The sequence below is a fragment of the Penicillium canescens genome (genome assembly GCF_028828765.1).
Source record: "Penicillium canescens strain IBT 15451 chromosome Unknown utg000008l_segment0_segment0, whole genome shotgun sequence".
Lineage (NCBI taxonomy): Eukaryota > Fungi > Ascomycota > Eurotiomycetes > Eurotiales > Aspergillaceae > Penicillium > Penicillium canescens.
Window position 1 is genome coordinate 1,352,888 of NW_026703970.1, and position 12,026 is coordinate 1,364,913.

The following is a 12,026-nucleotide window of genomic DNA, read 5'->3' on the forward strand; positions in this document are numbered from 1 at the left end:
TGATCCCTTTCCACCGGGCCCCTCCCCTCCCTCCCCAACCTTCATGTTCAGATGCTTTTGAGATGGGGCGTCTTAATGGTTTAGGGGAGTGGAGAAAAGGGGTCTATGAAGAAGATTGGTAAGCAGATTAACGTTATTCGGAGTACAACCTTCGGGTATCGCCTTCATTGGTATTGGATATCATATTATGCAGTGCATAGATAGGGCTGACAGTTGGCTAAGCCTTCAGGGAATATATATTTTAGACTACAACATTAGCCTTAGTACGTGCATGTACAACTACCAACCTCAGTCTTACCCTCACTATCTCATCATTCCCCGCACTCCGAAGTACTACATCTTCTACAAACCAGCCACCGAAAATGGATAGAAATGAATAGAAAAACCAGCCAAGCAGGCATAGAATTATCTCAAAAACAAGCAGTTCGCAACGGAGTGCAACGCCTCAGGCTATCATAGACGCATATCGATCAGAAACAAAAGAAGGTCGAAGCCAAAGACCAAAGACCAAAGACCAAAGACCAAGGAGAATCCCAAGGAAAGACCCAACCCAACCCATTCCAAAAAAAAAAGCCCGGCCATGCAGGCGGGGAATTAATCCAAGCCCATCCCAAACTCAGTTGAAACAGAGAGAGAGCATTTGCATTTAAAATGAAATGAAACACGAAGGTAAGGAAAGGAAATAAATCAGGGATTTCGGCTCAGTCCTCCTGGCATTCCGGGTAACGCCTTGCGATTTAATGGACAGGACAGGACAAGTGGCAGGAAAGGAAAGAACAAGAGGACACATACGCATAGCAAAACAGGGTACCGTAAAGCAAGATAAAAACGAGAAAAACAAGTCAGCAAGGGAAACAGAAAAAAAGCAAGTTGAGAACGAAGTCGCGCGCTGGGTATTGGTGATAATCAAATCTTCGTGAACCCGTTTTCCGTATTTCCATTTTCAGCCCTTGGGACTGAGAGAGAATCTGGACTGGAGGTGAGGTTCCAGACCAGACTAAGAGAGAGGTGGATAGATTTGACCGGCTGAGAAATCAAACTCGCGCGAGAATGGATTCTCAATTTTTGTGTCGCCAGCGATCAGATATAGAGAGATAGAGAGATGGTCGTACAGTACGTAAGACGTAACAGACGAGGAAATTCGTAACAGTGTAATAATACAGTGAAGCGAGATATTTGCTTCAGTGACGCCCCGCCTAGAGAGTAGATGGGTTTACCGGCCGAACTGGGTCCAGACTGTGCTGAGCCAACCGGCCGGGATACCGATCTCACAAGGTGCAAGCATGGACAGCTGGGTCCATTCGCATCCATCTAGGAAGGCGAGAACATCGTCTCCGCTGAGGCTGGCGGAGAGCAAGCTCGAATCTGGGCCTTCGGTTGAGGTCAGAGGCGGGGATGGGGCCAGCTGAGAGACTGATCCCGGGGGTGGGAGGACGGGGATGCTGTGTGAGGCGGCAGCATTGATGGGAGGGAGAGATTGAGAGTATGGTGTTGGCGGAGCCTGTTGGCGGGGGAGCCAAGGGTTGATAGGGTTCAAACGGTTGCTTGTTGCCGTCAGGTATTGCGACGGGGATTGGGTGGTTGCGGAGATCGAGGGCAGGCTAGGAGAGGAGGTAGTATAAATGGGACCGTCGGGGTGGTGTTGTTGGAGGGATGGGAGAGAGTAGGGGGAGCCCGATGGCATGGGACGACTGTTAGGAAGGGGAAGGCTTGGACGGCGATCGCCATCGTGGAGTGGCAGGCCAGGTGGAAGGCCAGGGCTGTTGATTGGCACCCATGACTCGCGCCGACCACCAGCGCCATCGAGCATCTGATCGCCAGGATCGCCAGGATCGCTTCGGACAGCGTTGCTCCCGGCGTCACTGAGGTTCGTGCGTTCAAAGACTGACTCGTTGGCGGGAACAGCGATACCGTCATCATCCATGCCAGATTCTGGCAATTGATCCTCGATGCTTCCAAAATCGAGGAACAGCTTCTCGAGCATCTTGAACTCCTCAAGGCCACCACCAAGACCACCTTCGCGAAGAGGACGAATGCCGTTCGGGGCGTGGTCAGAAGCATCGGACATGCTATCCAAGCGATTGCGGGAAATCCGACGGAAATCGCGCTTAGTCTTGGAGAAGTAGGTGTGAAGGCGGTTCAAAGTGCGGAACCAGCCCACGGCCATTTTCAGACGGGGACGCATTTCCCGCATGATGTCCAAGGCCTTGCGTGCCTGTACAGCGCCAATCTGATGACTATCATGGCTTGCGGGAGGCGGCTTGGGACCCAACAGCCCATCGGGATCCATGTGTTGGAAATGAGTTCCATACACGCCGATAAAGGCGGCATTGTAGATAGCAAAGCCAACCAACGGGTTCTCAACAAGAGCACCACGAACTTGGCAAGTAGCAACGAGGTCAATCATCTGGCGAGCAGCCTTGAAAAGCTCGCGAGCGCTGTCACGCCAGAAATTATCAGGTGGGCCATTGACTTTGTCGGTGGGGAACAATGGCTCATCGAGGGGACCAAGAGGCTCATTGCAGCGAACAGGCAGGAATGGGATGTAAGCACGGTGAAGGACGATGACGGATAGGAAATAGACCACATGCATCACAGTATATGAAGCCAACGTGGTCTTGTACATGATATGCGTGTCAGTGTTCCGAAGTGAATATTGCAGGTTGCGAGAAAGGCTATCTTGGAACTCGTTCAACTGCATCCGAAGCGACGAGAAGCGAGACTCAGGGTGCCAGGGAGGATATTGCTCCGTTCGTCGACCACCAGCACAGGACCACTTCGCGATGCTGCCCCAGATACGGATGATCCTGATCACCCGACTGAGTACCGACTCCTCTGCACCAACTTCCCATCGATCAATATCCTCCTCGCTAGAGTCCTTGCGGCGCGAGATGGGTGACCAGGACTTGCCATCCGGCGTCCCGGTAGGACCCGGGAGCTTTTCATCACCGAAGCCCCCAATACTTTGGCGGATGCTGGGGATTTGCATGCTTTGCGAACCAAAGCTCTGAGGCCGACGCACGGTCGGCTCATTGAGTCGGGCAGTGCGAACACGCTCGCCGAAAGCAAAGGCATTATCACTCGGAAGCTGGATTCCGAGGTCCTTGATTCGGACCATCCGGGGTCGATACTTGCCGCTACTGAGGCAACGATCAAGGATAAAGCACGCCCAGAAGGTCCGACGCTTGGTTTCTTGTGCGATAATATCATCCGAAGTTGGTTCCCTGGGCTCGAGACGTCGGGGCAGGCCGAAATGATCGGCCTCGGCCTTCAGGCCTGGGGATGCGCGGGATCCTTGCGCAGGAAACTCATTCTCGAGTTCGAATGGCAGGCCCATCGCTTGTGCAAGTCGAATAGCCATACCCACGTAGACCCAGGCACTCTTGCCTCGGCACATCCCCCACTCGTGTAATGCGAGCATCAAGAGCGCCTGCACGCGTGTGAGGTCCGGTTGAGCGAGACTGGCGCCATCCAGACCGGCCAGCCGGCTGCGAAGGGCGGTCGCATAGTATTCCGATGCGGTTAACGGGTTGGAAGGAAGCCCGGGGGATGCCGGGGAGTGAAAAGCGACCAGAGGCGGATGAAACCGAGCCGTCAGGGCCAATACACCCAGAGGAATCAGGGAAGAGGATGGGTCCTTCGGCACGGTATTTCGGGGATCTTGTCCATCGAGAGTCGCGGGAGGAACGGGTGTTGATAGTTGTCGGATTTGACCGAGAAAGGTCGCAGGGTGTAGGAACGGCAGGAGGGTAGCGAAGTGCGATTGGAAGAGGTCGAAGACGGCTTCCCAGACCTTGGTCGTCAGTATCGAGGCATCCAGTACATCGGCCCCTAATTTCGAGCCGGCCGAGCCGCCGGATATTGTCACTTTGCGCGAACGGTGCCGTTTCGGGCCATCCCAGTCGCCATTTCGATCCTCACCCTCCAGGGCTGCCAGGTCACGTTTGGCGCCGTTCACTCCAATAGCCGGGGTTGGGTAGACACATTCACGACCGGAGGACTCGCAGGCGCGGCAGGTTGTATCGATGCCGGCATTGACGCACTTGATCTTGCTGCGCCGGCACCGAGCGCAAGCGATGCTAGACCGCATCGTGAGTGTGGCGTATAGGATCAGTCCATTAACATGGGGAAGAAAAGAGAAAGAGAAAGAGAAAGACACGCGGAACTGGAGTGTGGGGGAAACTTAAAGGTCGGGGCACCGGACCGGAGCAAATTCAGTCGGGAAGGAACGGGGGGTCTCGACCGGGAAAAATACTCAAAACTGGAGCCGAGTTGAGACTGGGGAATTGCGGAGGTTGTGGAGCCCCCAGTTTCCGGCTGCCGAGTTGCTTACAGTACAATTACAGTATATGATCTCATTCATATCTCGACTCAGCTAGACATGTCACATTCTCTTTTCTACCAGCCCAAATTCTAACATGTCAAAATCCCAATTCTACCTCCCGTGAAGGAAGAAAAGCTAAATCTGGGGGAAATCGGTGAATGCCTAGGCTTGAACTCCGGTCGGCATATGATTTCTCTACTCCCTCGGGAACACCAGAAAAGGTAAGCGAAGGGCATTCTCGGAGGGTAATAACAGAAAAAGCCCCAACGGAAAACTCCATCCACATGGTAGGGTATTCGGGCGGCCCATCCCTCGGGTACGGAAATCCGCCATTTTCGTAGTTTTTACCTATTTTCTTTTCTTCTGACACCCCAGTCGGCGTCCAATGGTGGCTTTGACCCCGGGGTTCCCCGCGAAATTCAAGCGAGATCCTCGATCCTCAGTCGCTTGGGATCGGCTGTGACCTTTCATTTGACGGCGGGCTCCGTTCGGTGTGACGCTGCACCCTGGTGATCCAGGCTCGGCAGGCTAAAGAGGCGTCATAATACGAGGTTTTATTCAGTTCCCTGAACACAGGCCGAGGTGGTCCCTTGCCGAAATACAGGCCTACAGGTCAGAGTAGGTCTGTGTTAAGGATAAGTATATCTACGTAGATGTACACTCCTAGGAATACATACTGTATATACTGTATAGGGCACGAAATGCCACCAAACCCTAACCCCAACCCCGCATTTTCTTTTAGGTAATTTGTCGGCGAAGTTGCTCCCTCCCTGATTGGTGTAAATCACCGCTTAAAGGGGGAAACATAGGCACCGTTGCTATGACATATTCCTCCTAACTAGGGAGGTTTACTCCGGACTCTCCCCGGAACTGTTACATAGAGCTTGGTGGACCTCTCAGCTGACATTAATAAAAGAAACCCCCCTTCTCCCCAATCCTGTTCCCCCCTTCCGATTTATTATCCGATCAGGGTTCCCGTGCCTCCAGATTACCGTGTTACGCGTGGGATGGCCAGTCCCACTTGGAATCCTACTTTCAGTCTTGGCTTCACTTATCTCCAGGTGAAAGTGTCCAGGTGACATCCCCGACCGAAATTCTATTCTTCCTTATACTGGCTCTCTACTGGCGGATTATTTTCCTTTCTTGCCGCGGAGGAGTTGCCGTTACTGCCAATTTTAAATGAAATTAATAACCGCCGGCTGCAGTAACATACATCATTGAGAATAACTAAACTAATTGAACGGCATTCCCACAAGTCAGTCAAGTCATGACCTAACACTGTACCGTATCTTCAGGCTAAACGCTCACCCCAAACACCCCCAAGATCCCTCACGAACAAAACCAGAAAAAAAAAAATTTAAATTTTAAATTTTAAATTGGGGGAGGCAAAAAACGAAATGAAAAGAAGAAGCCAAGAAGTCAGGAAGCCAGGAACAGCCCCCACTTCGGGACAAACAGAGGCCGGTGGGATCCCGATTCCGAGACTCTTCCGGTGCATCGTTTAGCCCTCGGGAATATTCCGTCGGTTATTTGTACGAGTGTATAATGATGTAGCCATTGAATAAAAGGATAATCTGACGTTTACCGGTTCTTATGCGAATACTGCACAGTAATGTTATGTCCCACTCCACTCCGGACTGTACTGTAGTATTGGCGTGTAAGAATATACTCCCGTGACATTCACAAGCGGGACTAACGCAGGCGGCAGGGCTGCGTCAACCCGAGCCTTGGACCTCCCGAGCTGGACTGGAGTCCTGGAGAAATGTCGGGGGTCAGTCGCCCGCCTCCGTTTAGCCGGTGCTTATTTGTGCCCGGCTAAGTATGGGTGTTCGGGATTGGATGCTGGACTGCTAGTTCCTACAGTATTTCCCGGTGGCTGATTTGATTTGATTTGATTTGGTTGGCTTGGGTTGGTTGGCTTGGGTTTTGGAATGTACAAGTCAGCCAAGGAAGGGCGGTTCGGCGATATATACCCGAGTCAAGTTTAATTAACGGTCGCTGTGGCTTTCATTTGTTCTCCTTTTGGATGGGTTTCCTTTTAACTTATTGGTCGTGCGGGTACCTGTGTTTGACTTGGAAATGGTGTTTAAACTCGGGGTTGGGCTTATGTGCAACCATTTTGTGAAAATTTATCCCTCGTATATTCATTACTATCTAACTTATGCAATATGAATACTGAAAAATTGACATCGAGAAGACAACCATTACATTATACTATACTGTCTCGGTATAAAGCGCAAAATGGGTATATTATGAGAAAGTCATAATAGACTCAACCAACAAAGCCCGGCATCAGCCGGGAACAAAACATAGTACAGAGAAATAAAGTGAGAAGATGTGAGAAACTAGGGGAGCCCAGAGATGGGATTGTAAGATTAGAATGTTGTCAAGAAGACCCATCCCGGTGACGGGAGCCTCGACGAGGACGAGGACGAGGACGGAGGTGCAGTTGTTAAGTTGATATAAAGAACCTAGACAGACTGTCAGTAACCACCACATATCAATCTCCCTCAGAAAGAACATACCAAGCCGCAATAGCGATAATCAGATACATCATCATTAACAAAATACCCTCCAACCAGTGGGACTTGCCATCTCCGATGAGGTAGTTGACCAAAAGAACAGACATGAACAGAGTAATGACTTGGAATCCATCAAAGTTGAGGGTCTGTCACGATGTCAGTAACTCAATTCCATCTTTCGGGCAGATTTCTCTCTTACCATATCCTCAATGCCAATAATCCACCCAAGAACAACAATCAGCGGCAGAACCAACAGTGCAATCTGCATACTAGAGCCAACAGCAACACCAATAGCGAGATCCATCTTGTCCTTGCAGGCCACCGTCACAGCGGTAGCGTGCTCAGCCGCGTTACCAACGATGGGGAGAAGGATCAATCCGACGAATGTCTCGCTGATGTTACCAGTGGCTGTCAAAGCATCGATTGAAGAAACCTACGGACTGTTAGAATATGCCACAATATAAACCACCCCGGAAGGTCGAACAGCACAACGATATCCACTTACCATAAATTCAGCACAAGCAGCAACAAATCCAGTCGAGATGGCCAGCGTCAGAACAGCTGTAAAAATAGACAGTTGGGGTTCCTCGGGTTCATCCTCAGGATCTTCCATCTGCATGTGGTCACGGCTCTGACCAACCAAAGGCGCAGCAGTCATCTTGCCAATCTGCGCAATACCCCGACTAGCATCACCTTCCGCAACACGGGCGCGGCGACGCTCAACCTTAGGACTGGGGCGGTTATACATCTCAGCGTGAGACTTCAGCTGGAAGAAAAGATAACAGCCGTAGACGATAAGGAGGAGAACACTGGTTCCACGAGACAAGGGCGCAGTCTGATCGCCATCAGAAGCATCAGACCACTTATGGAAAGCAGTTGGAATGATCAAACTGCTAACCGCCAACGCAAGGAGACTGGCAGCTGTCTGAGCGACAGTAACATTGAAATGCTGCTCCATGCGGTCAATACCGCCAAAGAAGAAACACATGCCCATCACAAGCAGCAAGTTGGAAAGCATACTTCCGATAAGCGACGTCTGCACAATGAGAACCTTGCGCTGGACCAGGGCGATGATAGAAATGATCAATTCGACAGCGTTACCAAAAGAAGCATTCAACAACCCTCCAATCGTCTCACCAGTCCGCAGGGCGATTTCCTCAGTCGCAAAACTGAGCATCGCAGCAAGAGGAATGATAGCAATGAAGTTGACCACGAAAACAGCAATCGGGTTGGCGTCAACGGCATACAGCGCAATTCCGACAGGTGCAGCAATCAGCAGCACATTGATCCACGAGTTCAAAACAGTCGCTCGCAACTGCGACGCAAACGTGAACTTCTGGTTCCCAGAAATCGACTTCTTATCTTCCAATTCATCGACATCGTCGCCATGTCCGAACTTTCCCAGGAATCCCTTGCGCATACGCGGTTTCGTCGAATCAGCGGACTCGTCCGTCCCGCGGACCGACGAAACATTAATCGGATCCTGGCTCGCCATTGACGGTTCAGGTGGTGTCTTGGGTGTGCCCTGGTCACTGCCAGCCGACTCTGGGGGGAATGTGCCTGAGTACTCGGGGCCACCGAGGCCATTGTTCATATCGAGTCTGCGGCGCGTGTCTTCTGACATGCGGATATCTAGACTACGGTGGCCGGGCATTCTGCTTTCGAGTTGGACGGAATTGGAGCGCCGGGGTGAGCGGCGGAATTTCTTGAATGGGTTGTGTGAGGAGGCTTCGCCTTCTTCGTCGTACCAGGCCAGGTTGCGGGCCTGACGGCGGTAGATATCTAGTCATTGACTCAGTATTGTTGGGTGAGATTGTGTGGATCTCTGAGGTCGGACTTACGCATGATGAGTAGGTATTGAGTTCAATGTCTGGAGGAGAGGTGGTGAGTATGGTTTCTGTGAGATATATAAGGAGACAGGCGAAGGTGATAGAAGATTGGATAATGGGGCGGATTGAAGGCAGCAGTGAAGCGTGGTGGATAATTAGGTGCCAGTATACACGCCACACTCCGTGGCTTAGACTCGCGACATGATTCTTATAATAGGAGACACGTACTCGTGAAAGAGGGTTTGAAATCGTAAGCGAGTGCACGGCTTCAAAGGCTGAGCCAGTCTGGTGTAAGCGCTGACGGGAGCCTCAAAGAATAGCCACAAGATAACAGGCGGATCTGCGACGTTCAAAAGATTCCTGCCCAAGTAATGGCGCGCACAATGAGGAAACGGTGAAAGGTTCGCGCCCAAGCAAGGGGTGACAGACGAGAAATCAACAAAGACGAAACGAGCGACAATTCCCACCCGAGGACCACGAGAATGAGAATGAATAAGTGAAGCGACAATGAAGGGATAGAACTCGCCTGGTCAGATCCTGAATTTCTCCAGGAGTCAAACCTGAAGAGAGGATTTGTGCACAGCCACGCAACCCCAAGGGCGATCGCGATGTGGTCTGAATTGTGGAGTAACTATGAGCTTGGCGTTAGGAAAAGCAAATTCGGATTGCGCGACTGGTCTGGTATAAAGTAGCTGAAACGCCGGGTGTTGGATTTGATTTGGTTTTTAACCAGGTCTGTTAATTTTGTTGCGCAATCTGCGTCATGAGTGTACTGTGTACCGTTGGATGTTGATGCGTTGGCGGTAAACACGAAACAGCGCCACAACCAAGGAAATTAGAAAGCTTCCAACGCACGAAGCTTTCTTGCTTTATGCTTGGGCTCCTTGGCAGCGTAAACTTGCTTTCTGGGGATCGTCTGCAACTGCCACCTTGTCACACCGCATTGCCTTTAGAGATCTTCTCGGGCATTGCTGCAGATTGACAATGCTCCCAAAGACCGAATATCGCGGGCTATCATTCATTGGGATGAAATTGCGCAGACGCATAGTGGATTTGGTCCACTCTTGGCATGCTTGAATCAATCAAATGTCGAGAAATGGTTTCCACAGGCGATGTGGACGCCACAACCCCTTTTCATTTCTGTGTTCTCATGCGTCGGACCGTGATCACGTGTCGGCTGCCCTGCTGTAAGTGCAGCCTGGGAAGAAGCCCCAACAGCGCATGTTTTCCAAGGCTGTACCTTTACCTATTGAGCTTCTTGCGAGGCCGTGGTGAGACGGCTCGGGCAGAGTCTCGTAAACGTCGGTGGCTTGGGCTCTTTGACCCTTCCAAAGCCAATGATCTTGGTCGTTTTGAGGAAATCTATGACCAGCAGTCATCTGGCCTTGGCGACATAATTGTCTGTCATCTTCCGAGTTCTGCACGTTCCAAGGTCAGCATGTGGTGCTTGGGCTGCATTGTAGCCAGTGGTCGGACTGTATCTGAAGCTGAGTGAGATGAAGCACACCAGGAGCTCAGATGACATGTAAAACGGCCGCCTATGAAACTGCTTCTGGGACTGTTGCAATTGAGAAGAGAAGAGAAACTCTAGGGATGAGAAAATCAGCCCTATGGAAATCCGGGGCCCACTGCGGCTAAACAAAAATGGTTGCCTACTCCCAGCGCTGGCTGAGCTTCCTGGTCAGCATTGCTGGGATTCTGCCCTGATTGCCCCCCAGCTCTACGTGTACATCTCGCAGAAGCATTCTTTAGTGAATTGTGTGTATCTTTTTATCTAGGTCTCTTACGTTGAATACTTTCACCGTGTGCCAAAGTAGAAGGCGCTTCGCTGATTCTCATCCTTTAAGAGCTGGGCTCAATTTCATGTTCCAATTACATCCGAAACGGCTTACCCACTAACGGCTTGCGCCGATACCTGTGCCTCCATATACATACCCAGGTGTACCGGGGTCTATACGAACCAAGAATAAGCATACTGTTAACCTTCAAACATAGCATCAATTATCCCACTCCAAGGGACAATAAACTGATGAGAGGATATTTTGGCAATCCAAAAATCAATACAGGTTATGTCACGATGGTAGCTTTTAGCGTTTGGGGAATTGGTGCTCTTCTTTCATTGATATATAATGACCCCAGGGTGTATTGTTACTATTTTTTATATGCGTTTGAGTATTAACAAGCTGAAAACGTAAACAGCACCTATATTTACCTCAAACTATATATACATATGATTGACATAGGCTGTTTTCCGGGTGAATATTGCTGGTTGTTACTCTCCTCACCGTAGTATCTGATGGCTCTACCACCGCCCTACCGATCTGCCACAGCCCACTCAAGGATAGATCAAGACAGAGCAATGTGACCTCAAGCCTGAAAATGATCGACTCAGAATTATATGTGTCCAGTGTTGGCTTAGAATCTCGAAGTCTTGTCAATGCCATTGAATAAGATGTTCGTGGCGTTCGATGTAGTGTAAGCCTACCTAACACGTAACGAAGATGCTGCTGTAATCAAAGTGTGAACGCGTAAGGTATGCACGATAAGCGCCGGAATTCCCAATCCTACAGTATGTTTTCAATTGTACCTCAGTTCTACAGGTTTATCTGTTGATCGGATCTAGTATAGTGAGTAGAGTTACCCGTCAGAGGAAAGCAAGTGCTCTTAGCCACGACCACTCAAACATTAAAATCCCTGCACATGCATCCCATTGCTGCAAAACGGCCAATGTTTTACTACCTTTGGCTTCTGGTTTCTAGTGTAAACTTCATCTTATATACCCATGCAATTCGATACTTGTTGCAATGGCAGCCCTAGAGATATCCATGTACTAAATTCTTCCGATCGCGATCGTCAAAACAAATGTGGCCCATCTCTTTCCACGAGGAACAGTACATGTACACAAAAGTAAGCCAGTAGGCCAAAGTTCACACGCAGCCCCATAGCCCAGAAAAATGGCGCATACAACGGAGTACCCTAGAAGCGAAAGAGCGAACAAGCGAAGAACCCACACCGACTCCATAAACAAGCTACATCCCGCCGCCACAAAGCTTGGTAAAAAAAAGCATGAGGGAAGAGTACTGTTGGCCCTGCTTAGCCCCCTTGGGGGAACCAATATGCTTTCCCGAGAGAGGCGGACCCGCTTCTGACGTGATTGATAGTCAGGGGCAACCACATTTACAGACCTTCTGGACTAGAGTATGGAGTATGGAAATACTATTTTTGTAGCTTGGTTAAATCCATACCCTGGGTGTGCATGTACGAGATAGAGCTCGGCGGTAAAAGACGGGCCGTGTGTACATGTAGATATTTGCTGGACCAAGGGGAGATGTACATGTAATGTATCAACGT

General features: G+C 50.3%; 2 protein-coding genes across 2 annotated transcripts; both read right to left on the reverse strand.

Annotated features, from left to right (window-relative positions):
* Positions 1-1,213: 1,213 nt before the first annotated feature.
* On the reverse strand, positions 1,214-4,090 carry N7446_011377 (putative C6 transcription factor; the record flags this gene model as incomplete). The annotated part of the gene is made up of 1 exon (XM_058520119.1): positions 1,214-4,090. One exon carries the CDS (start codon positions 4,088-4,090, stop codon positions 1,214-1,216), a length of 2,877 nt encoding a protein of 958 aa, XP_058367643.1.
* A 2,686-nt stretch (positions 4,091-6,776) lies between these two features.
* Positions 6,777-8,691, reverse strand: N7446_011378 (hydrogen/calcium exchanger domain-containing protein; the record flags this gene model as incomplete). The annotated part of the gene is made up of 5 exons (XM_058520120.1): positions 6,777-6,795; positions 6,850-6,992; positions 7,046-7,279; positions 7,352-8,628; positions 8,688-8,691. The coding sequence occupies 5 exons, from the start codon at positions 8,689-8,691 to the stop codon at positions 6,777-6,779; spliced, it is 1,677 nt and encodes a 558-aa protein (XP_058367644.1).
* Between the last annotated feature and the right edge of the window lie 3,335 nt (positions 8,692-12,026).